Source organism: Lichenostomus cassidix, chromosome 11 (genome assembly GCF_008360975.1).
Source record: "Lichenostomus cassidix isolate B80296 chromosome 11, HeHo_3.0, whole genome shotgun sequence".
In the NCBI taxonomy this organism is placed as follows: Eukaryota; Metazoa; Chordata; class Aves; order Passeriformes; family Meliphagidae; genus Lichenostomus; species Lichenostomus cassidix.
This window is the reverse complement of record NC_139492.1, coordinates 6,402,550-6,428,395: the sequence shown is the minus strand read 5'-3', so window position 1 is coordinate 6,428,395 and position 25,846 is coordinate 6,402,550. Positions and strand designations below refer to the sequence as shown.

The following is a 25,846-nucleotide window of genomic DNA, read 5'->3' as shown; positions in this document are numbered from 1 at the left end:
GGCCCAGAGACAAGACTTCAACAGACATTGTCACCCCGAGCTATTGCAAGCAGGCTGGAAGCAATGATGTCCCTGATGAATTGGAAGGGCACATCACACAGAGGGGGATGGAAACTGGAAGGCATGTGGGGAACACTCTGTGGAGGGGAAGCACCACAGCACTCACAGCATCCCACAGCCCAGAGCAGTGATAGGAGCAGAGGAAGAGTGGCAGGCAGCTGGTGGAAGTGTGGGTTTACAACACAGCATGGCACTGGTGGACAGAAAATCTTGTGTGAGCCAGAAAAAAAAAAATTTAAAAAATCCTGAGGGCAGTCACCATGGAGATCCCAGAATGCTGCCCTCCAGTAATGGAACTTTGGTCCCAGACCCCATAATTCACACTGCAGGAGGGCTGGCAAGATGGCAGCACCAGCTGGAATCTCATCACAAAGCTTGCAAAGACAAACCTCCACAGTTTTGGCCAAAGTGTTAGGAACTGGAAAAACTGGGAAACTGAGGCTGAGAAAAGCTGGTGTATTTACTCCTGGAAGTCAGTGGGCAAGGAGGCTCTGAACTCTAATGCCAGCACACATAATCATCCCCTAGGCACCCCAAAACACATGAGAAAAGGGCAAGTTTGGAGCCCAATGTGCAAAATACCCTTACAAAGCCAAAAGGGGCAGGAAGGGCATGGACAGCACAGGCTGAGAGCTGAACAAGAAACACCCACAGCTGGGGGTGGAAATCCTCCATCAGGCAAAGCAAGCAGGAGCTTCGTCTTGAGTTGGTATCATGTTGATATCACTGTTCAGACTGGACAAGATAAGGGTCTGGGGAGACCTCAGAGCACCTTCCAACATGTAAAGGGGTCGAAGAGACCTGGAGAGGGACTTTGGACAAAGATCTGGAGTGACAGGGCAAGGGGGAATGTCTTCAAACTACAAAGTACAGATTCAGATTAGATAATCAGAAGAAATTCTTGCCTGTGAGGGTGGTGAGTCACTGGCACAGGTTGTCCAGAGAAGCTGTTGCTGCTTCATCCATGGAACTGTTCAAGGCCAGGTTGGATGGGGCTCTGAGCACCATGGCAATGTGTCATAACAGCACTGGCATTTTGCCACATCACCTGTTATCCAGGACATGGTAACAGGGACTACTAAAAGAAAAGGAAAGGCAGGCACTCTCCAGTGGGATTTTATCAAAAGCTGCTGCCCTCGGTGTCTGGAAAGACCATCCCATCTGCCTGTGGGACAGCACGAAGCCTCTAGCCTTGCCATGGCCCTGGCAGGCATTCCACCTTGTCTTGCAGTCAGGAGACTCAATTCTGGGCAAGGCTGAGCTGCCTGTGCATCCCAGATCCCAGGGCAGGACCTCTGTGGAAAGCAGCCCCTGTGCCAGCATCCCCAGGCAGCAGGACGTCTGCCAGAGCTGCAGAGCCAGGAATAAGCAGAGCAGAAAAAAGCCTCCAAAAACTAAAAAAAAAAAATAAAAATCAAGCAAACACATACCTTAGTCCCAAAGAAACTCATTCAGCACAGAAGGCAGGTTTTGGAGGGGCTCAGTGGAAATGTGGTGAGTTTGCTATATATACACCCAACGATCGCAGGTTTTTTTGAAATTGCTCGCTTAGTCTGTCTTAATTGCCAAGAAGCGACTAAAGTAAATGCTGTGTTCCCAGAATAGCCACCTGCTGCACTCTGGGGAATCAAACCCATCAACACTAGTGGGCTGTGAGCTGGCCAGGGCCACACAGCTTCACACAGATCCTCCCTTCTCTGCTGCCATCCCGTACCAAAGGAGCCAAGCATCTGCTCAGGGATGCCATGGACCAGGAGCAGAGTGCACGCACAGCTCTTTATTTCAGCAGCACAACACACAAAAATCCCCCTTCAGGCCTAGGAGATGAGACTGCACAGGCAGCAGAGATGGATTTTAGTCCTTCCATGTTATTTGAACTACTGGGAATCCAGGAACCAAGGGAAAACAGTCCTTTCACTCCCAGACCCCAGTCTGAAGGAAATAACTTGAGGTCCTGTCTCCAGCTCTGTTCTGGAAGAGATGGCTCAAGGACGAGTATGAAAACCCCAGACAGCTTGAGGTAAACTTGGGAATGATGGGGCTTTCCTCAATACCCAGATTCAATACTTTCATCTCCTGCCTAGTGCCAGCGTGAAGCACAATATCCCAAGCCCCAGCTGACAGCTGCACAAGGTTTGTCCTTTGATTTGGTGAGCACAAATCACCTTGCTGGTGACCATCCCACATGAGGCCTCTTCACACACCATCCCTCACCAGCCATCAGCTCCTGCCATCCCTGTCACCCCACAGCTTACAGATCTGTGGTGCCTGGAAAGAGCAGAGGTGCCTTTGCCACCCAAGAGCAGAAAAGCACAAGGGGTTTTAAGAGGCAGCCAGGCTAATTAAAGAAATCTGTTTGGATAAGAATCTCAAAGGGCCACAAAGACAATTAGAGGGATGGAGCAACTCTCCTGTGAGGAAAGGCTGAGAGACTTGGGATTGTTCAGCCTGGAGAGAGAAGGTTCTGGGGAGACCTTAGAATACCTGAAAGGGCTACAAGAGAGCTGGAGAGGGACTTTGGACAAGGCATGGAGTGACAGGGCAAGCTGGAGAGTCTTCCAGTGTTCAAAGGGAGGTTGGCTGGAGACCTTCAAGCATCCCCAGCACACAGAGGTGTTTCATGCTCCAATACAGGAAGATGTTCTCTGAAGTGTCAAGAGAAGCTCAGCTGAAGGTGCAGGACAGCCTGGATGACTCAGTAGCATAAAGACAGCTGTGGGCTGAGTCATGTGTCCCTTGTCCCTGTTCCTGGCACCACAGGTCAGCTCTTTCATGGCTCCTGTGAGATGATGTCACCGGGCAGAACATTTAAACGCCACCCATCTTCGCTTCCCAGCCTGGGGTTTATTGTCCCTCCCTCCCTCCCCCACCCCTCCAAGGCTGATTCACAAAGATTTTTTAATTCCTATTAAGCTCAGCGAGACAAAATAATTGTATTTGGGAACAAATGTGACAGCTAGAAAGAACAGCGAGCAGAAATCTTCCTGCTGGCATCCGCTGGTGCCACAGCCCCACCGCCCAGCTCAGAGCTGGCACCAGGGCTGGTGCCAAAGGACATGCTCTTGTCCCCAGGGCTCGCATCCAGTGCCTACCGTGCCAATTAAAAAGAAGCTAAAAATAGCAGAGGAAAAGGAAAAGAAACCTAAAACCACCACACATTTGTATTGCAAAAGAAGCCTTGGGATCAAAACCACTGGACTGAGACATTACTGACAGAAAGAAAAATTCCTGAAAAGCACAATTAGGTCAGAGATGACACCTATCAAGGCTGAAAAGCTTATTAGTCTCATCCAAGCTGTTGAATGAAGTTATTTGCAGACCGTGGCAAGGCGAGTTTTTCCCCTACGCTCTCCCTGCTGAACATGAAATCAGCTGCTGGACACCTGAGGTGGTGCCCATTGCTTTATCAGCTCCGTGGCCAAGTGTTCAAAGGCTGCCCAACTTGTCCACACATCAAAAAAGATTAGACCACCTAATTTGCCAGGAACTGGGAAAATTTTTGTTTGGTTTACGTAATTTAAATCCCTTAATGCTCATTTTCTGCTGCACTCAACACAGGTGCCTGTATCCATCACACATCCATACTCTGCCTGCCTGCTCCCTCCCAGACCAACCACCTAGAGCTGCACGTATAAAATGGAATTTGCAGTTAAAGCCAATGCCCAGCACCAAGCAGAAAGCACTGATGGGGGAAGGACCAGCTGTGACACAGAAGAATTCACACACTGGTGCCACACAAAGCCTGAGGAGCACCAGAAGAGCTTCCACTTCTGCTCAGGGAGGAACAGAGCACAGAGGGAAGGACACCAGCACGAGCACAACCACACAACATCAGGACTTACCTCCACCCACTTCCCGTTGACTTCCATGAAGAGGACGCAGAAGGGGTCAGATTTGGAAGTGACATCCCTGTCCAGAAGGTTTTGGCCACAGATGGACAGCTCGACTTTGCAGACACAGTACTGGGAGCCAACAGGTCCCGCCGGCGTGGGAGTCATGGTGTACGCCATGGACCCCGGTGGCAGCAGCTCCAGGCACTCTGTGGGACACGAGGACAGGGACAAAGCTCAGTGCTGGGAGGCTGCAAGCATTCTGTCAGCACTGCTGAGCTGGGCACACAGCGGCCACAGGCAGAGCCTCATGCTCCAGGTTACACACATGATCTAAGCCATGAGGCTTTCCTCAGCTGCTTCAGAGAAGTGTAAGGCAATTGTGACAACCACTGCATCACCTGAAGCATGATTTACAGGGATGATTTGCAGAGATGATTTGCAGGGCCCTGACTAAAAATCCATTTAAGATCTTATCAAAAGTCTGCTACCAAAGCCGTTTTGCAGACATAAATGTATTTTTATACCATTATATATTATATACCAAAACCCCATTCCACAGGACAGTCTTGACTTCTGATGTACATTCTAATTGTCCCAATCCAACAATGGTCTTCAATGGAGAAGAAAGGGGAGGAAAAAAGAGAAGGAAAAGCATTTTCTGATTAATTTATACTAACAAACCTTTGTGGCTGTGGTTGCTAGTGGTGAGTGAGCTCTTCTCAGCAGCTGCTTCAATACCTTCTGTCTCCTTTTTCAAGAGTGCCTCCTGGCTCCCCCACTTTATCAGAAACCCCCAAACATGGCCTTCCCCCACCTTGATAAGCCATCTGCTTCTGTTTGCCATTGAAACCCCAATTAGAATTATCTGTTTGTTTTGCCTGGGTATGAGTATTTACAAATCCTTGCGCTGCTGGGAGCTGGGCTGCTGCCCTTCTTCCTTGCAGCTCAGCTTTCAAGCTGCAATGGGGATGGAGGGTAGGATAGGATGATCCCAGCAGGGCTGTGGGAGAGGGACCTCCAGGCTCATCACTCTCCTCAGTGCTCTGCCCTGCTGCCACAAATACTGAGCAGAAAACACCTCCAGCTTCCAAGGCTCGGAGTCCTCCTGTCCTGCTTGCCAAGATCTCTGCTTGGCACCAAGTCACCAGAAACAAGCCTGGTTTTAACTCCCACCAGCAAACACAAGCTCTTCACCCCAGCCTGCTGCTCAGGAAGAGTGATACAACCACCCCAGCTCTGTAAGAACCCAGACACTTCTCCAGAAGAAGGAAATCCCTATCCTTGGCTGCACACACTCATGTACATCACCAAAACAGCACCCACGTCCCTTTCCCAAGCATGGCTCCCCCTAGCCTAGACCAAGCCTGTCTGGTGCCATCACTCCCCACCCACAGCAGCACAACGCCAGGACGTGGCAGTGTGACACCAAAACAGTGGCACTTGTGGGCAACCTTCCATCTACAGCAGCTTCAAGGAGAAACACATGGAGAAGTAAAAGTCCTCATGGCTCATCCACCAAGGCTGGGGCACTGGATCCAAAGCACCTGTCCCTGCCTCTGCTCCACCCAAACCCACGTTGCCAGCTGCAGCTAAAGCGAAGATTTTACTTAATTATTTTTCTTTAACACACAGATCATGTAATCGATGTCTTAAAATAGCCAAGCCTGTTCTATTTATGCTGCTGTCTGTCTGCTGCTCCCTCTGAAAAGCAAACACGGGGCAGCTGTGCTGGCATGGACCTGGTCCTGCCAGAGCAGGAAGATCTGGGCTGAGTTTTTCCATCTCCCCTTCCCCCAGATCCCAGTGCTGTCTCATAAAAAGCAGAGGCAGCAAGTGACTCAGTGGAAAAAACGTTTTTTCCCAAGGCTGGCAGACACCAAAACATCCTCTTGGTGCGCAGCACATCACCCATGCTCCAGCCCCTGAGCCCAGCTTGTCTGACTCCCTGGGGAGTGCACAGACAAGACAGGCCCTGGGATGGGGAGAGACAGCCAGCACCAGCCAGAGCAAACACTGGAAAGCCATCTCTACTCCCACCATGCCAGCGTGGATCCAGCACCTTCCTCTTGCTACACCAGCAGGGATCCAGCACCTTGCTCAGGGCCAGGGGTGTGTTCAGCCCCTGCTGCCTCTGGGTCCCTCCAGCTCAGAGGCTTCACATCTGAGGCACATCAGGCTTCAGTGAGCCAGCACCATCCTAACACCCCAGAAAAGCTTTAAATTCTGGGGGTATTTGAACTGGCACTGAAAGAGTCAGTACACAATCATCTGTATTCCAGTCTCTCCTCCTGGTTTTGTTCTCCTGTCCCCACATTCACTGCCCTGAAGTCCTGTGACTCGCTCAACATCTGCAGCCAAACATTCTCCCAATGCACCATCCCAGTTGCCAGCTCCGTGCTGAGCACCCAGACACCTGGTCCCCTGCCAAAACACAGCCAGGTTACCAAACAGGGGTCTCAGGGACAAGCTTGAAGGTTTGACTGCCCCATGGTCCTGTCTGCTAACAAGCAGTGTGACAAGAGCAGGACCAGAATGGAGGGACATGGTCCCCAAATCCTTTCTGGGCTCCAGCTTCTGGGACATCTTTGCAGATCCCCAAAGCACTTTTACAAAGTGTAAAAGGGTAAGCAGAAAAGCCTGGGTCCTTTACTTCCACTCTTATCTGAAAGGGAAGGAGGGGAAGGAGATACCTGTTTTGCAAACTAACTCGTGACTGGAGAGGTCCCCCTTCCCTCTACAGAACAGCAGCCCCACAAGCAGCAGCTCCTCAGGCCATGCTAAAGCTCTGTTTTACACGTTAACAAGAAAAAACAGAGGGGGAAAGTAAAGCTGTACTTTAGGTGAAACAGTTTGGAAGGTTTTTCAATCTTAATAGTGCCCTAAATTCAGTGATCTCCTCTCATTAAAGAAATCATTTCACAGCCAATACTGTGGTACATTTGAATTTGGTATACTGTGGTGTATTTGAATCAGCCCCAGAAGTACCAACACCCAACAGTGACACCATGCAAAATCTGTCTGTGTCCATCCCAGGGAACAGGAGATCCTTCTTTGGGATGATCCACAATTTCTGTAATAGCCCACAAAAGTCACCTGTGACTGTTTCCCCACTAAGGCTGTCCCTCTACAGCCTACTGCCATTGTGGAAGCAAACTTCCTTAAGGAAGGGGAAAATGAGAGAGGAGTATCAAACAGGTAAATTGGAGTTGTTATAAATCACACATCTGAGCTCACAGGCAGTGGAGAGCAGCAGTACCCGAGGGAGGATTTCGAACAGGTGAAAACAGGTTATCAGAAGATTGAAGCAGGAGAGGAATGGGACACAGAAACCAGTTTGCCAGACCAGCAGAAAAGCTGAAACACAGAACACATGGAGCTGGAGACACCAGGAAAAGCCAGGATGCACTGCAATGGACACCTGAGGCAGCTCCCCACACCAGCACAGCTCACAATGGTCACTTTGCTCTCTCCTGTCAACAAACAGAGTCATCTCCAGAATTCTTTTGTGAAGCAAAATGTTTGCCTTTCAGTCCCACCTAGGCAGCTCAGTGGATTCACAGCTTGCTCCTGGTCCTTTTAACAGCCTTGTCACCTTCTGCACATATGTGTAATCAGTCATGTACACAGCACCTTGCTGCCAGCAAATGCCTCTGCCACAGGGGAGCAGGCTGGGAGGCAGAAAGAGGAGATGTTGGTACACCCCTGTGGACATTCCTTGGGTACCTGCTGCTGTCAGAGGATCTTCATCTCTCTCACAAGGTAGGGAAAGGCTGAAAACTGCCTCTGAGCATCCCAGCGCAGGCAGCACGGCTGGGACTGAGCTCAAATTCTCCCAAATTCACAGAGATTTGGGGTAAACCCAGCAGAGGGGGATGCCCAGGCAGAGCTCTTGCTTCCAGCCTGATGCCCAAGTCCCACAGTCCTGCTTGCTGGAAGCCAAGGGGACTGCACTGAGATACTTTGGCGCCTGATACAGAAGGACAAAATGTTTCAGGACAACCTAATTAAGAGGTTTCTCCAATGAACCCTTCCTGATGGAAATTGTCCCTAATGGGCAACAACAGACAATGCTGCTTGTGCCAACAGCTGGGCTTCTCACACTGGCGCCACAAAATTCCCTCTCAAGGGCTGGTGGTCACTGGTGTGACAGTGGCTGCTTCCCCATTTCGTGCTTGGGCCATCCCCACCCACAGTGCCAGCTCCTCTCAGACTGCTGCTGTCCCCAGAAAAGCTCTCACCCATCAGCCCTTGGTAGGTTTGGTGCCAGTGAGGGCAGTGCCCAGCTTGCTGCAACCCCAAGTGGCTGCACCCACTGGCACATTGGCAGCACCCAGGAAGCTTCTCCAGGGGGTGATGGTCAGCAGAGCCCTGAAGAGTCACTCAGGATGATCTGGGAGTCAAATCGCAAGAAAACTCCAAGGCAAACCCTGTGGCACCAGAGCTGGACACCCCAAGTGTCTCATCTCATTTTGAAAACATCATCACCTGAAAAGCAACACCAAAGCACTATCCTCTGCCCAGTCCAGAGCTGAGACAGCCACTGCTGATGCCAAGCACGGATTCACCACCTCCAGCAGCCTCTCTGCCATCCCCATGAGTGGCACAGCAGCTGCTGGAGTCCAGGAGGGAGTGGCATTAGTGAAGAGCCTGGCTCACACTGAAGGATCCACAGGGTGGAAGAGAGATTCCTCCACAGTCTCCCCCCTGCCCTGCATCCCTGCTCCCCGCACCACCTCAGAGCCCTGATGATGATGCGTCCAAAAGTCCCCCTGTGACCACCAAACTTGCCACCCTGGCTGCTTCCCCCAGCTGAGCAGGAGCTGAAGGGATCTGGGGCTGCTCTGTTCCGAGCAGCCATCCTGTAGCCAAGAGGAGCTGATGGAGAGCATCAGGAAAGGCAAGAGCCCCTGTGCCAGCATCCCGGCGGGGTGAAAGCTGGGTCCTCTGAAACAGCAGGGGCATAGCTGCTGCCTGGCCACTGCTCCGGATCCAGATCCTCACAGAGGGGCTCACACCCAGAGACACCAAAACTGGAAATCTCAGACAGCCAAGGATGTGAGAGGAAAACCAAACACCTCCATGTGCTTCCGGCAGGGAGATTCGGGCAGAGCCCTCGGGCAGAGCCTGCCCTGGCACCGGGGAGCAAAGAGCAAACCGATTTGCTCTCCAATCCTCTACAGATGAAGTCTGAAAATTTCCCAAAAGTATCTAAGTATCTAAACCCACTTACCGGTGAGAAATCGCGAGCCCCAAGGGCAGGAGAGCCAAGAGCTCCGAAGCGAGCGGGGCCCCTGAGTTCCTAAGGTGTTTCCGCAATCCTCAGCCCTCGTCGCAGAGCCGAGGGCTCCAGGCTGGCAAACGAAAGCAAAACCTGCTGCTCCACACCCGGCGGTGACGTGGGGACAGAGGCAGCACCATTGGTGACACGGGCCGGGAGGAGCAGCAGGGGCTGGGCGCGTCCTGGAGTGAGCTCAGAAAATCACAAAGTGGGGGAAAAAAAACGTCCAAAACAACAACAAACCCACAGGAAGAAGCCCTTCCTCAAAGCCGGAGAGAAGCCAGAGGGGCTCTGACGGCTGCTCCCCGACAGCTGCAGCAGGGGTGAGAGTGGAGGAGGCAGAGCCCACCTTGCTGCCAGCCCTGCGCTCCCTGCCCGTCCCGCACACCATGCCCTGCTCTCAGACCCATGGGTGCCTTCCAGGCTGGCTGCTCAGACAGCAGAAAGGGCAAATGAGGAGCAGGGCGAGCTGAGAGCGTAGCTGCTCGCCCCATTCGGGACCCCCAGCGATGGCCGAGCGGCGCACACCGACCCCATTCCTGCCTGCGCTGGCACGCACGTATTTGGCTTAGATACGCCGAGGAGGATTGCACATTTTCGCTTGACTACGAGTTTCCTCTGGGGCTCGATTTAGGGAAATCTGTGATTCAGGGCAGAAAACATCGTGATGTCACTGTGAATCGTGGCGATCGCATCAAACCCTGCACACAGCCGCCCTGCAAGGCGGATCCAGGGAAGAGGTTCGTGTGCCCACTGCGTTCTCAAGCAAAAAACTACGCTGCCCCTGGGGCACGGGAGAGGGGGAGGCTGAATCCTGCGGGAGAAGCCACAGGCAGCACCCGAGGGAACCTCTGTCCGAAAGAGGGAAACGCGAAACACAAATTTCCAGCCTCCCCAGGGCAGCGATGCTCTTGTTAGACATGTGCTCCGGGTGGGACAAACAAGCAAGCCAGGAGATGCAGGAGGAGAGGACAAGGCACTCCAGGATCTGGGGCAGATTTTAACTTCCAGCATTAAAAATTCCCTGCTCCATCCTACAGCAACCGTGTGAGAGCTGGGCAGCATGTCACAAGGAGGGGGAATAGATCTGTTTCAAAATTGGATTTGGAAAAAAGTGGACTTAATTAAAGCCTGACCCGGTGGAATATAAAGGACTGGGGCAATGCTGTGGGGAGGGTGGCTGGGCTGCAAAGGACAGGCAGCCAGCAGGGCTTCCTCGCAGGTGCAGAGGGAGCCTCCCACATGCTAACTATACACCATGTATAAAACAGGCTGTTTAACTTATTAACTGCTTTTCTATGCTATTGAAAACAAAAATGCTGGCTTTCTGAATCCTAATTGGATTCCTGTTCCCAGCCAACACCATCTATCATATGTGAGAGGGGAAGGAAAAAAAAAAATCATCATTTAAGTGATCAGAAATATTTTTAACTGCATTTGGACCTCACTGCACGTCAGCCTAACCTCATGCCAGCCAGAACAGCCCCAGCAGCAGGCAGCTGTGCATGTCCCTCCATCCCATGCACCATTTCATCCCTAGAGCAGCCAGAGCTTCAGAGCTGATAAGATAAATAAATATTCATTCATGGGGTTTTGTGTGCAATGCGCGTTTGCACTGGGACACCAACACCAAACCATGCAGAGCACTGATGTCCCCATGGCTAGAGCCACCTTCCCCCTTCCCTTCCATGCCTCCACCTTCCCCCTTCCCTTCCATGCCTCCACCTGGAGCCCACCACCCCCTCCCCTTCACACACAGGATTTTCATCACTATGATCCAACGTTTTCCCACAGAATTTTAATTTTTTTGGCCTGCTTTGCAGCAGGGAGATGCTGCCACTTGATGTGTGAAGCTTCACCCTGAGATGGAATTGTGCGCCAGCGACACAAAAATGCTGTGGTTTATGAGAATGACGTCTGACTAATTCTCGACCCCTTCTCAACAGCTTTAGACACCACTCGAGGGAATATCAGGCTGGGTTTAAATGGTTGCACAGCAATGGACTTGTTTAACAGCAAAACTTGTGTTCTCAGCTTGTCTCATTTTTAAAATCAGCCTCACAACAGCTGATGTTTCTTCCTAAATCCTCAGCTTCTGGAATCACGTGATGATGGAAAATCCAGGGCTGGGGGGAAGGCGACTATTTTAGACACAAGATTTTTCCTGCTGGCTACAGGCAGAAAATATGACAGCTCCCAAACACAAGGCCTTAGCAAAAGCAGCAGACAAATAAAATCAGATCCCTTCTTGCTGAATTCTACACTCATTTCTTTTTCTGGCATGTTAACAACAATGTTATGATCTCCAAACTCACCTGAGTTCCTGGGAATTAATTTTCCCCCTGCTCCTGCGATCCAAACAAGTAACCTTGCAAAGCCAGCAGCCAGGAAACTGAGCCGAAGCAGCAAAAAGTGATGACTCAGGTCCCTCAACAAATATTTTACAGAGGTCTAAAAGACAAACTGTAAGATTTCAGGGGCAGAAAGGGTGGGGAAGTGTTCAATTCTTTTTTTCTTTTCCCCACACTGTTTTGTGGGTTTTGAAGCCTGCCAGGAGCACTATTTCAAATGCCTGGCTACTCCACCACACCAGAAAATTTACCTTTCCTTCTATCCCCCCACCCTGCCTCTGAACACCAGCCAAGGCTCTCACATAAAGAGTTCCTTATGAGAGCTGGCAGCCCTGAGCCCGGACAGGAGGCTGCAAGCGTTGCTTTTTCATCAATTAACCTGGAATTATGTTCCCAGCACACCGAGAGCTCCCGGAGAACAAGCTCTGATTTACGGTGGCACGAGTGACTCCGGCCAGCTCCCCCGGGCAGAGGTTTCCACTGAAGTCAGTGGGAAACTCTTTTCACCAAGTCTAGCAGGAGCAGGAGAAGTTATTCCTCCCAGACTCTTCACACACCACATTGAGACTGCTAAAAGGCAAACAAAGCTGATGCAATTCCAGCACACAACTGGGCACACTGGTAAATCTCAGGGTAGCTAGTGGCTGCTCCAGCACTGCAAAATCCTGCTGTTTTGGGGTGAGGGAGGGGGATCACAGGAAGAGAAGCAGAATTGAGAACTGCTAAGGGCTGTACAGCTGATATATATCCCCCCAGGGCTAAGAGCATCTTCATCAACAGCTCAGAGGCAGGCTGCTGGCAAACTCCATCCCCAGGGGTCTTAGAGAGGAGCTCCAGGACTGTGTGTCTACCCAAGGCAGGTGCTAGGGGCTGCCTACACCACAGGAAGATGAAATTTTGGGGACACTTGGAAGCCTCACTAGATGCCCTCCCTCCTTCCCTCCACATTATCCCAGTCAGGATGCTCCAGAAGCAGCAGCAGGGAAAGAAAAACACACATCACCAGAAAACGTACGTCCCAGGTTATCACACAGCTGTAACCAAAGCAAATGCAGCATTTCCCCACGGCAGCTACAGAAAAACATCCTCCACTCACTCCATTCTTCAAAACAACTCCTTTCCACATGCCCCAAGCTTTTGTTCCCAGCCTTCCTTCTCCAATCTCTCCGTTCCCTGCCCCCAGCAGGCTTTGGAGGGAGGCTATTTCTGGCTGATAATAAATAATTTTCTGACTCCAGAAAAGCACAGTGCTATCACAGGCCCCAGTACCTGGGCTGGCACGAGGAGGCTGAGGCTGGTGCCAGGGGAGCAGGATCAGAACTGAGCACACCTGGGCTGTGCTCGCAGCTCCAGCTTTTCCAGCGAGGTTCAGGTGTATTGCCAGGATGTTCAAACCTGGTCCTCGAGGCTCATGAGGATCCTCCCAGTTCCTCACCACAAAGCAGCTCACGCTCTGGGGAGTCAGCAGCAAGGACCCAGCCCTTTGGAGATGTTTCTGCCACCAAAGCTCAGCTCTCTACTCACCTCTATTTCCTGTTCCACCCTCCTTGTGGTGACCACCTCCAAAGGGTGTGCTTGCCCACCAAGTCCTCCAGCTTCACTGGCTTTAGTCCAGCCACTTGCCTAAATTAGGGTTACTCACACAAAGACTTATTGCATCAGGTCTTCAGGCTGGCAGAGCTGACAGGGAAACACCTCCCTGCCTGCCATCCTCCAAACACCCTCATGCTGCTGAGCGAAACGCTCTGCTCGCCTTTTCCTCTGAGAACAAAGAGTCTTGCTGGGCACAGAGGAGAGAAAAGCAGCACTCCCATGAGCATAAGCCTTCCTAGTCCCCCCAAATGCATGGCATGAAGGATATCATCACCAGCTGGAGCAGCATCAAGCTGCAAACAGCTCCTGAAGAAGCGACTCTGCAATACCCCAGCCTTCAACTCGCCATATCCCCCCTGTGACTCAATGCCAGGAAAAAACCCACACATGTCCCCAGGCTTGGGGAGTGAAGCCACCAGGCCGTGGCATTTGCTTGGGGGTCGCATGCCCAGCTGACATCTTTAGAAGAGGATACAGATACACAGAGGATACACAGAGAGTGGGAACAGGACAACTTCCACACCATGCATGAACCCAGGGACCTGTGCTGAGGAAGGGGAGCATGAAGTGACAGGGGGACTGTCCTGAGGGAGGGTCAGCGAATGAAAGGTCTGTCTCGGGGATGGAGGATCTGTCCCTGGAGGTGAAGGGTCTGTGTCAGAGGATGGAGGGTCTGAACAAGGGGACAAAGGGTCTGCCCAAGGGGACAGAGGGTCTGTCCAAGGGGACGAAGGGTCTGTCCAAGGGGACGAAGGGTCTGTCTGGGAGGACGGAGGGTCTGTCCAAACGGATAGGGGGAAGAAGTGCCACCACACACCTCGGGACGAGCCAGTGGGGGACGCAACCCTGCAGATCCCCATCCGGTGGCTGACACCAGCGTTACACCGTCCCGGCCAGCACCACCCTCCCGCCGGACTATCCGGTAAGCCAACACCCACCCGCCCCACCGGGGATCATCCCGCCGAGCAGCCCCGCGCCTCGCCGCGCTCCGTTATCCCCGGGGCATCCTCGGGGGCTGCCGGTACTCACCGCCGGGCCGGCCGGGCCGAGCAGCTCCCGCGGGGCTGCGGGCTCACAACACGGGCTCCCCACGGCCGCGCCCGCCGCCCGCCCCTCGCCATCACCATCACCGCCCACCCGCCCCGGACGGCGCTGGAGAGGGGCGGGCGGCGGGCGCGGCCGCGCTCGGGCTCTCCCCTCCCGGAACGAGCATCATCCGTTTCGGATTTAAAAAAAAAAAAAAAAAAAAAAAAAAAAAAAAAAGAAGGAAAGGATCCACCCCAAAACTTCCCCACCGGCTTCTTTTGCTTCGCTGTTTGCCAAGGAGGAAAAAAAAAAAAAATCCTATTTTCCATGCTATGCACTCAGATTCAAGGAAAACATAACTTTGTTGGATCAACACCCATCGCTTTTAAGCAACCAGTGGATTTTGTGCTGTTTGGGTTTTAGCAGGGCTCTCCCTGCCCAGCTAATGTGGGTGCTCCTGATGGTAAAATAATTCAGGGCTGGACCGTGTCCCGCTGATTCTGCTTCCCATGGGAAAAAAGCTGGTTAAAGAAGGAAAACAAGCAGGCCCCAAAGCACACCTCAGAAGTGAAGGGGAACCCAAGCCACAAGGCTGGCCAGTGTCACACCAACCTGTCACCCTACTCACCCCAAGGAGCTGGCATGTGTTCCCCTCGAGGCTGGTGCCACTGGGGTTTGACCCCAAGGTGCAATTAGTAAACTCACCCGACGCTTGGTGGACACATCATCAGGTGCCCAGGATATTTATAGAGATATTTTTGATGTGGAGATAGGGTAATAAGGCTGAAAGCCTCCCTCTGAGGCTGCCGATTAGATAAACCATCTGTATTTGCTCAGAGCTCTTTACCATGGGCTCTGCTCATGCTTTTGGAAGATCACAGGCAAATCAGCAAGTCCCATATTCCCCTGGCCAGCTGGAACACTTTCCTTTGCTTCAGCTTGATTTGTGAGAGGCAGAGGAATTTCAAGGCACCAAGTTTTTAGCACACACAAGGTGCTCCCTCTGCCAGCCCCAGGAGTGAGACAGTGGCCACAGGACAGGCTCAGGGGTCACCAGGGCTCCTGCTCAGCACAGGCAACATGACAGCCAAAATCCAACTAGAAGCTGAGCCTAGTTTTTAGGAGCAGCCCTGTTCTTTCTGTGTAAACCTGGCCAGAAACCATCATTGAAAGGGATGAGGTTGTGCCTGAAAGAGGAATTCAGTGGGAGAAGTGGGGTCTGTGCCAGACCTGCCCTCCTACCTCCTTGCCTGAGGCTTAAAATGTCACTTTGAGGGGAAAAGGGAGAGGCAGACGGTATTTCACAAATGCCAATATGCCTGTTTTCTCCCAGATCAGTTTTTCCTGTGTTTTCTCTCCTGCCAGCACAATGCCTCCAAGTCACAGCAGGTCCAGGGCTACCTGGACACTGGTTTTAGAAGAGGGGAAACAGAGGCTTCATTTCCAGCTCCCTGGCCCAGCCTGGCTCCAGCTGCTTCCCAGCACAAAATCCAGGCTCCCTCCCGCCCTCCAGCAGCGTGTTTATTTACAGCACAGTATTTCTTTCTAAAGATCTGGTCTCAGGGGGCAAAATCTCTTCTGTGTCTGAAACCAGTACTGACTAGCTCAGACATTGTCTTCCAGAGACTGCAGGCAGCCTGAAACAATAGGGGTGTGCAGAGAGTCCTGATGCATTTCCATTTTTGGACCATGATAAATCCGAAACCTAATAGTAACAGCTCTAAAAATGGCCCACGGTAATTAGGTGGTTGGGAATTGGTTTGGTATTCGGCCATCACACAAAATCCCTAACGACCTCACGTCTTCCTGCATTCCAGAAGATTCATTTAACCCCTCAGAATTGGACAAAGCCCCCAAGTCCCCCTCAGAAACTTTCAGAAACAGGCACGAGCTGGAACATGGACATCACAAGCACAATGGAAGTGGGAAGCATGCCCCAAAAGTCCTTGGCATTAGATGGAAGAAATGAACCACAGACCGATTGTGTCGCTGTGCTCCAACTTGGTCCAAATCTCTGATTTTTAAAAAATGCAACCAATACACGCAAAATACAACACAGAGCCTGTTTTTATCCGAAACCACTGGATTAGCCAACAGTCCCTGTTTTTGGGGTTTTGCTGACACCTGGTGTTCTGGAAAAGATGCTGTGCATTCCTGCAAGTTCCCTTCCCTGGCTCCTGTTGGGATGGCCACTCTTTCAGGTCAGACTGAAATCCTGAATTTGGGGAAGAGCCTGAGGAATGCAGGCGTGCAGTTGGACTTCAGAGTCACTCTTTAACATCTCAAGGGCAGTGCTGCAAGAGTATTTGCAGCATGCTGTGTTGTGTCACTGCAAACCTTGCAGTACAGATGTACACTTCTGACTTCAGAAATCAGGGGAACTGCAGGGGCAAATCTCATCTCATTAGTTTGGGTGGGAGGGGAGCGTAAAGATCATCTCGTTCCAACCTCCTGCCATGAGCAGGGACACTTTCCACAAGACCAGGTTGCTCCAAGCCCCATCCAACCTGCCTTTAAACAGGGATGGGGCAGCCACAGCTTCTCTGGACAACCTGTGCCAGGGCCTCTCCACCCTCACAGGGAAGAATTTCTTCCTCGTATCTATTCACCACATTTGGTGAAGCTTTTCCTAAGTGCCAGTGTTTAGATCTGTGGTATTTGCTCACTTCACTGAATTATTGCCTGATGAGGAATTTCACTACCTCTTTTTTATCCTTCGTTTTTGTTTTTCAACCTTTTCCAGAGTAGTCTCTGCAAAACGTGTCCCACTTTTACACCACCACGTCACTGTGTCACAGAGCACGATGCTGACCTTTAAATAGGGACAGTGGCTCCCCCAGGAATAACCAGCACCAGCTGCTCACAACCATTTGCCCAAAGGTTTGCTGGACCAGCATTTCCAGCTCATTCCGACTGCCTGCCCTGCCCAAATCAGATCAGTTACATCTCCCCAGGCAAACACTGCTGCAAACAAAGTTCCAAAAATAGACCCACTACAAGATTTAAATATTTACAGCACAAACATGTACGGAAAACATGATAACATCGGGTAATATCTGAGAACAGTGTGGCTGCACTCCTGCAACACAAGCCAGGGTTCCATGAGTCCAAAGGCAGCTGCAGTCTGTCTCCTCCATGGAGCAGCAAACTGGTTTTGGGATCTTCTCTCTGCAGTTCCCACAGGTCCAACATCCACTGCCCAGTGACGTGTTTGCTTTGGGGTTCAGGGGACAGTACAGGCTTGAAGGATCTTTCATGGGGACAACATTTCAAGCTAACTGACCCCTCACTTCTCCTGAAAAAGGTTAGTGCAACCAGTCCAAAAACCCCACAAAGCTCTACAAAACCCCACATGAAAATAGCCAGTAGCACATTCCTCTCACACAGAGCAGTTGGTTTTCTTACAAGCTGTTCTCCAGCCTCAGTCTTTCACAGTTTCTCATTGAAATTTATAGTAATATCAGCATTTCCTTGTTATCGCAGTACAAAATCTGATAATTTTTGGGCAATGATTTGAAATTTCAGATGCCCTGAAGTTTTTGCCACAAAATGGAGGCAATTTTGTATGAAAATGATGTTGATATGAAGAAAACAAAACCAAACATTACTTTTTTCTTACAGTTTTCTTTTCTTCTCACAAGAAAAGCTGGGGCTGCCCCATCCCTGGAAGTATTCAAGGCTACCTTAAGAAACCTGGTCTAATGAAAGGCATCCCTGCCCATGGCAGGAGGGCTGGAATTAGGTCTTTAAGGTCCCTTCCAACTCAATTTGTGATTCTATGATTTTCTCCCTGAAAATCATAGAGAAATTTCACACAGTTACAGATGATTTTCAAGCAGCCTGTTGGAGTGTATCTGTAACAATGCCAACAATTTACAATTTTGTAAATAATTTTACATCCTCTCCTGGAGGATGTGTGTTCTTTTATTGCAACACCCTGTAGGTGTTGTAATCTTGATTAAAGATAATGAAATACTCTGCTGGCTTTCTGAATGCCTGACCAGGTGCATCTCATCCAAGAATAATACAGTCATAGAATTGTTAAGGTTGGAAAAGACCTCTGACATCACTGAGTCAAACCCTTAACCCAGCATCAACATGTTTAGTGCTAAACCATGTCTCCAAGTGCCACATCCACATGTTTTCTGAACATTCCCAGGGATGATGACTCTAAAATCTAACAGCTCTGAGAAAACCTTGTATCTGCTTTTTTGTGACTGTATGTGAGAACTTAATTATGGCCTCTGTTTTTTTCAGGGTCTATCACTCACTGCCCCTTCCTCAAAATAAAGACTAAGTATTTCACTTTGAACACAGTTGAAGTTTGCATGGAGATGATGGTGTCCCTTTTTCACTAGGGCAATACATAAATAAATAGTGTCTAGTACATAAGCATTTTTATCACAATTTGCTAACAACTTTCTGGAAAGTTATACTCTTGAAGAGAGATTCAGTGTTTTCACACCAAGACTACTGCATTACCTGCTCAGCAGCAATTCTTTACAGCTGTTTGCTCTTCTGTACAATAAAAACTCACAAGAGACAAAACAAAACAAAAAACCCCAAACCAAACAAATAAAGAAACAAGAAACAAAAAACAAAACCAGTGTCCATGCTTGGTTCAGTGCAGAAAAGGAAGACCAATAGTTACAGTATTCACTTGTAGGAACTTTTTGAGTTCCTGAGTTCTTCAGTGCAGTTTTGAGGGCAGAGGGAGATGAAGAGCAGTTCCTAGTCAGGCAAGAGCTCTTCTCTGCTAGTTGAAGGAGAAACACAGTCTTGGGTCTTGGCTTGTCAAGCTCTCAGCAAGGTCCTTGGGCACTGGATTTTCCCACAGCCTGGAGGGACAGCAAATGGGTTACTGCAGGACTAAATAGGGTGCCCAAGTATCTGAAGATATGATCTCAGGAGAGAGCAGGACAGGAATGGACATCAGAGGTGAAACCAGAAGGAATGAGAGAAAGAAAACTTTTAAGAACAAATGCAACAACTTCCTGTTGGGGATGTTACACAATTGGGTCTCCATTTTGCCTCATTTAAAGCCAGCAAGCTGTTCAGTTCCTCTTTTTTCCTGGACTTTCTGGGGAGGTGGAGCTGTCCTAGAAAACTTCCAGCTTACTTGGCTTGTGTCTGCATTCCCTGCAATCCCCTATTCCTGCCAGCTAACCCAGGGCAGCAGGAGCATTGGTCACATCTGTCCCCAGACTGGTCACTCTGACTTCTCCTTGCTGAGCCAGCCATGGAGCTCTGTGATTCCTGCTCACCTTATGAACTGAATTTCTGGGCACTTGGCAAGTTCCCCAGCAAGCTTTGTGGTCCCACAGGCTCCAATGCGGTTTTTCTCCAGGCTGTTTTAAAAACCAAAAGAGACATTTAAATTTTTTTAAATTATTATTATTAATTTATTTAAAATAAAATAATAAAACAAAATACTTAAAAAAATTAATAAAATAAATAATAAAATAATAAAATAATAAAATTTAAAGAAATTTGAAAATTTAAAAAATAACATCAAATATAAATAAAACAATTTGAAAAATTTAAAAAATATAATGAAAAATTAAAAAATTAAAATACATAAAATAGAATAAAATATTAATTAAAAAAAAATTTAAAAAAATATCAAATAAGTGCTACTCTAAGTGTATTGCCCATGCAAGGCTGGCCCTTGGTGCATGGAGCAGCCTAAGCAAGAAGTTAAACTGCAGAACCCTGTGTGGCTGTTGTTCCTAATGTACATTCCCTTTTCAGAAGTCCTGTGATTGAAGGCTCAATTACAAAAAAAAAAAAAAAAAAAAGAAAAAAGAAAGACTTCCCAGGGTTTTTCTCAGGGCTGTACTCACTCTAACATCCTCAGCTTTTCCATCTCTGGGAGGGCACTGGCCAACTCTTGGGCTCCTCCATCTCCAAGGGCATTCCAAGACAGTCTAAGGCAGACAAGACATCCCAGCTGTGAGGCAGTGGATAAACACTAATACCACTACTGTGACATTGCCCCTCATTGATTAGCCTGTTTACAGGAGCTAATCACCCTCTTATCATTACAGGTAAACATTCCCCTGGATTACAAGCTTAATTTTGAGGAGTTTCCTCCATTTCACCATTTATTTCAATGTATGACAAGACACCAGGGAGTGTCTGCAGGCTCTGGTTATCTCTGAGTCCTGCAAGCTCAGGGATGGAGATGTGAAAGATGGAAATGAGTGCTGAGCACACAGCTTTACCCCATGGAACCTTCTATCAGTGTATTTCATCAATTAGTAAATTTACCACGGAAAAGTACTAAGTGGAAAGCATTAACAAGTATTTAGCAGGGTCAGAAGTGCCCTGCAGCTCCAAATAGGAGCAGACAAGAAACAAGAGTGATCTGTGTGTGCTGAAGTGTCTCCCCACACTCACATTATCTCCTCCAGGGAAGGGCACTGTCTGAAGCCAAGGGAGAGTGATTTTGCAGCATCATCAGTGATTCCACAGAATTTCAGGCTGAAGCAGCAGGGAGAGAACAAACAGAGGGCACAGTGTGCTGGTGTCAGAACCCTGGGGAACACAGCACCATGTCCTGCCATGCTCTGCCCCAGCAGCCCTCAATGCCCCAATACTCACTCAATCCTCCAGAGGTGTTTGAGGCATGGCAGCCCCTCAGACAGGGCATGGATACTCTGATCCCCGAGGGCATTTTCTGATAAACTGTAAGGGTAATGGAAAATCTTTGGGTGGGTGCAGAAAAGCAGGTACAGTCAGAGAAAAGCCACCACGAAAACGTAATTATGTGAACTTGCAAGTTAATGAGTACTACCCAGACTAAGTGAGGACTCTGTAGACAGCAGGAATGAGCCAGGTTGGTACAGAGCAATTTTAGGTTGATTCCCTGCTTGGTACAATGGGAATGACAGCCCTGCTGTAACTCACAGCCCCAGCCCCTGCAGCAGGGAATTGCATGCAGACATGGGGTTATTCCTGTGTCAAAGGACAGATCTGCAGCACATCATGTGTTGCATGTGAAACTGGAAATAAAAAATTACACTGGAGTTAGTGACTGGTGTGCCTTGAGAGGAAATGACAGCAAGGAAGAGTGGGAAGAAGACCTTCCAACACCTAAAGGGGCTAAAAGGGAGCTGGAGAGAGACTTTGGATGAGGGCATGGGGATACAGGATGAGAGAATGGCTTCAAGCTGACAAAGGGTAGGTTTAGATTGGATATTAGGAAGCAGAAATTTTTCCCTGTGAGGGTGGAGAGGCCCTGGCACAGGTTTCCCAGAGAAGCTGTGGATGTCCCATCCTTGGAACTGTCCAAGGATGGAGCTTGGAGCAACCTGGTCCAGTGGAAGGTGTCCTGTCCATGGCAGGGGGTTGGAATGAGATGATCAAAGGTCCCTTCCAACCCAAACCACTCTGCAATGCTATGACAAGTTTGGCACTATCCCAAGTGCACCTGCCATGACCTACCTTAACTCTTCCAGCAGCCCACACACCACCAGGGCTCCAGCCAGCTCCAGCCCTCCTGCCTGCCTGATGTTATTGTTCTGGAAGCTAACAAAGGAAACATAAGCACTGGAGGATTGCTTTGGAATAAAGCTGTAACAGAAGCTCATGTTTAACTTGCCAAGAGCCTAACCAGAGGTGCTCTCTCACACACTGAGATTCTTTTTCTAAGTTATGTTTTGATGAAATCTTAGATACAGGCTGGAAGAGGCACCTCTAGGCTAGCTGAGCCCACTGAGCTCTTCTAGCTCACCAATTTCTTGCTTTGTTACCATAAAACAGTACAAGAAAGTCCTACATATCAGAGCCCTGGAAAGATTCCTACAAGTTTTAAAAATACAATATCATTGATTTCAGTGGAAAAAAAATGACTCAGAGGTGCCTACACAAAAAAGTGAGGATCCATAAATGATGCTCATTTTTTGCTTACATTCCACCAGAACCAGAGGCCAGAGGCACCAGAAACTGACATACTCAAAAACAATTTCAAGTCTTATTTTACTGTATACTCACTACCTGGTTCATCTCTAAAGCTAATGCTTCAAGAGATTAAGCAAGAAGAGTTTATGCAACTCTTACAGCAGAGTCATTGTGGAGGGTTTCTCAATGCTGGGACACTGAAATTACTCTCTAAGCAAGACACCAGTGCCTCTGCCTTTTCCCATTCCTTCTTTCAATGATCCCCACATTCCCCAGGATATCCAACCTTCCTGGGGCAGAGGCTGACACTTACTGCAGGACCTTCAGGCTGGTCATGTGAGGCAGACAGAGGGCAAGTGTCATTGCTGTCCTGTCTCCAAAACCATTCCTTGATAGTCTGGAAGAGGCAAAAATGAAGTGTTAATGGCAGTGAAGTCCAGAGCCTCATTCCTCACCCGTGTGTCACCCACATGGATGTGTGACCCCCATTCCTCACCCATGTGCCTGGGACTGCTCTGAAAGGACCCAATGTCTGTGATTCAAAGGACTCTGAGGGTGGGAGGAAGGAACAAAGAAGGAACAAGGAGGTTCTGCAATCCTGCAGCAGAAGTTAAACAGGGAAGTAAAACTGATCTGCATTTCCCAGGAGCACACTGCTCTCCCTTTCTGACTGAGCTGACCTGAGCTGGAATTGAACTGAAATTGCACTTTTTCATATGTGCTCTTAGTCCACACACATCTGAAGGCTACATGGACAGTTGCAGAAGTTACACTGTGACTTTTTCCGATTTGTTATTTTTAAATTTTATTTATTTAATATGTATGAGCATACATGTTCTTTAAACTCATCTGGAACAGAACATTAATATATCTGACAGTGTAAAGCCTTTATCTGTTCACTTCCCTCCATTTTTGCAGCCACATAGATTAATGGTGATTTCTTGGGCAAAACAGGCACTGCACAGCCCCTGTGCTTGAGACACTGCCTATAAAACCTGCAGATTCAGCTCTTGAATCCATTAGCCCACTAGTGCAGACTGTACAGTTCTTGGAAATCTTCAAGACAATCCAGCAACCAATCCCCAAACCCTTCACACCCAGCACCACTCATTTCTGTGTTGTGCAGCAGAGAGTTTTTACTCTGCTCTCACAAGAATCAGTGGTAAAGCTGATCTTTATTGCAGCCATATCAGATTTCTATGCCTTGATTTTTGCCCAGCTTCTCAAAGGGACATTGGAAATGCCACACTTACAGTAACTCCTCGAGGTGCTTGCAATGGGCAAGAGCTTCCATCAGCTTTTCTCCTCCAGCAGGACTAGGACAGTTCCCTGAAAGGCTAAAATAAGCATGAGACTCTCAGTGACTAAATCAGAACCACAATGTACCAGCTTAAGATATTTCACTGTTTGTCTGGTGTGATGGGAGACCTGGATCTCTGGGAAATGGTCTGGGGATTTTTAAGTTCTTTTGTCAAGTGCTGAGTAACTCCTGGCCCTGCAGGTACTGTGAGGATGGAGCAGTTTTCCCTCTCGCAGACAGACCTGGGAATTTCCTTTCCTTGCTTCAAGTAATTTCCAGGTTTTCACTTTCAAAAAGTTACAAGGCTTACCCAAATAGCTGAACCAAAACAAAAGGACTCACTCGATTTTCTTCAGGTTTTGCATTTCCAGCAGGACAGCAGCTAGGTTTATCAGGCCTGGATCTCCAATCTTGTTGTGGCTTAAACTTTAAAGAAGAGAAGGAAGGCTGTGTTGTAAAGGAAAATGCAAAGTGCCAGGCAAAGTACAAGATCTTATTCAATGTGTCCCATTTGCTGGATGACACCTTGGACCTTGCCAGCAGAATCAAAGAGCTGTTTATCTCAACTATCTCACATAAAATTAAAAGGTGTTAATGAGGAATTAAAAAAATTGCAAAGAAGAATCAAAATCAGTGGCTCCTGTTGATGAGTGGGAAATTACTTCAGCCAGAATACCAAGACAGGCTGAAGACAGGTTGTTATTATTTTCCAAATTGCTACACTGGAGAATGAACAGCGTCAGGCAAGAGAGAGGAAAATGCAGAGCAAGCCTGGGGTTGGCTCCAGAGTCAGATCTTTTCAGATTGGGCAAATGCTGGGTCTGAAGCTCTCCCAGGGCAGAAGAGACTTTCTAGTCCTGTTGTGGATCCCAGGGAAGATTTAAGTTTAATCCATTTTCTACATGACTGAAACAGAGTGGGATAAGACCAAAATCTCCTCTTCTGAACATCAAGTTCTGTTTTCCTCAAGTCCAAGGTACCTCATAAATGAGCATTTTGCAACCTTCCTGCTTTTCTTACAACACTGTGTATGAGCACATCAGGTTCTCTCCAAATGTTGGCATTAACGGTCACCTCTCTGCAAGAAAGGAGAAACTTACTTGATTTCTTCTATGTTGGGCATATTCCTCAAGGCTTCTGCGAGTCTGGAGCAGCCATCATTTCCAATATTGTTGTGGTTCAAGCTGGAAACAACATCCCCAGAGAAATGGACATTAACCCCTTGCTGCTCAGCATCCCAAGCTGGGCCAGAGATGAGCTGCAGTCACATACTCACATAAGCCTTTTCAGGGATGGCATCTCACAGAGCCCCAGCACAAGCTCAGGGATGGCAGCACTGCTGAGTTTCATGTAGCCCAGGCTGAAAGGTGAAATAACAAAAGTAAAATTAAGTACCCAGGGACAGTTGTGCAAGCACTCAGCACAGAGGGAAGCAGAACAAGCGTGGAAGAGATGTGTGATTGTATTCTAGTTCCTGTGAATAATTTTCACTTTTATTCTCTAATGCAATTCTAAAGGACCTGTCTGGATTCTGATGAAATACCAAGAGAATCCCAAACCTCTGGAGCAAGAGCCCCTCATGGAGCAAGGTGCCACTGTCACCACAAGACAGCAAGGCTCTCATGACAGTGACACACATGGTCCAGTGGCACTTCATCACAGAAGGATGCCTTATGTAGGTGCCTGGAAAAGCCACCTCAGTGCAAAGGCCACCAGAAGTGGCCTTTTTCTAATTCTCCAGAAGTGAAATGCTGGCTCTGGGGATACTGCATGGGAAATACTGCCTTCCAGCTGCGACAAGATCTATGTAAAAAACACTACCAAAACTTTTGATTTCTCCACAGGAATTCCTGCCATGGACTACTGACCTCTGTCTCTCTCACTCAGTGTTCATGGCAAATAAAAAGGAATTGTTGCTTCCTTCAGCCATCAGAAAAAGTACATCTGTCTGCAGTACAGGCAGAAGACAGGCTGCACTTTAACTAAAGCTTCTAGGAAAGACTTAGCAGTCTCTGGACAGCCTGGTAACAAAACACTTACTCGAGCTCCTCAATGGCCTGGCAATTCTGCAAGCCTGAGATCAGATAATCAATTCCAGTTGGTGTGATACTGCTAGAGGTCAGCCTGCAAAACAGCAAGGATCAATTGGAAAGATTAGGTCTCAGCACACTGAGAAAGAGGAGTTTACTCCACTGACAGGCAAACTGCCCCATCCCAAATCCCAGACAGCACAGAGATCAGGGACCAGGAAGTCTGGAGAGATTTCTACACCCCCTGTGTGTAGGACTAAGAGGACTGGCATGAGACACAGTATTGAGCAAATAATAAATATGTGGAAAAGACCACAGCTGGGAACATACCCAAACACCTTCAGCTCTGGAAGGGGCAGCAAGATCCTGACTAGCATTTCTGCTTCATCCTCGTGGAGTTCCACGTGAGACCATCTGCAAGGAGGGAATGACAGGTCTGAGCTTTTTTCAGTGGTGGCAAAAGGTCTGTGCCA

At 48.9% G+C, this 25,846-nt stretch overlaps 2 protein-coding genes across 5 annotated transcripts in view; both read right to left on the bottom strand.

Annotated features, from left to right (window-relative positions):
* The window catches only part of CPNE2 (copine 2), a 41,848-nt gene extending 27,554 nt beyond the window's left edge, over window positions 1-14,294 (bottom strand). Inside the window, exons 1-2 of one of the 2 annotated variants that reach the window (XM_085071560.1) lie at window positions 14,145-14,294; window positions 3,903-4,099 (exon numbers count right to left, since the gene is read on the bottom strand). In XM_085071560.1, the coding sequence (XP_084927686.1) occupies window positions 3,903-4,070 (168 nt within the window). In that variant the 5' untranslated portion in view covers window positions 4,071-4,099; window positions 14,145-14,294. Of the gene's footprint in view, window positions 1-3,902; window positions 4,100-9,123; window positions 9,254-14,144 lie in introns of those variants that run through there. The other variant, XM_085071561.1, reaches the window with a different exon arrangement.
* Window positions 14,295-16,185: 1,891 nt separating this feature from the next.
* Window positions 16,186-25,846, bottom strand: part of NLRC5 (NLR family CARD domain containing 5) — a 36,296-nt gene continuing 26,635 nt past the window's right edge. For all 3 annotated transcript variants that reach the window (XM_085071557.1, XM_085071559.1, XM_085071558.1), the window contains exons 36-48: window positions 25,704-25,787; window positions 25,384-25,467; window positions 24,620-24,703; window positions 24,444-24,527; window positions 23,686-23,769; window positions 23,297-23,380; window positions 22,357-22,440; window positions 21,588-21,671; window positions 20,745-20,828; window positions 20,541-20,624; window positions 19,985-20,068; window positions 19,406-19,489; window positions 16,186-18,979 (exon numbers count right to left, since the gene is read on the bottom strand). In XM_085071557.1, the coding sequence (XP_084927683.1) occupies window positions 18,898-18,979; window positions 19,406-19,489; window positions 19,985-20,068; window positions 20,541-20,624; window positions 20,745-20,828; window positions 21,588-21,671; window positions 22,357-22,440; window positions 23,297-23,380; window positions 23,686-23,769; window positions 24,444-24,527; window positions 24,620-24,703; window positions 25,384-25,467; window positions 25,704-25,787 (1,090 nt within the window). In that variant the 3' untranslated portion in view covers window positions 16,186-18,897. The remainder of the gene's footprint in view (window positions 18,980-19,405; window positions 19,490-19,984; window positions 20,069-20,540; window positions 20,625-20,744; window positions 20,829-21,587; window positions 21,672-22,356; window positions 22,441-23,296; window positions 23,381-23,685; window positions 23,770-24,443; window positions 24,528-24,619; window positions 24,704-25,383; window positions 25,468-25,703; window positions 25,788-25,846) is intronic.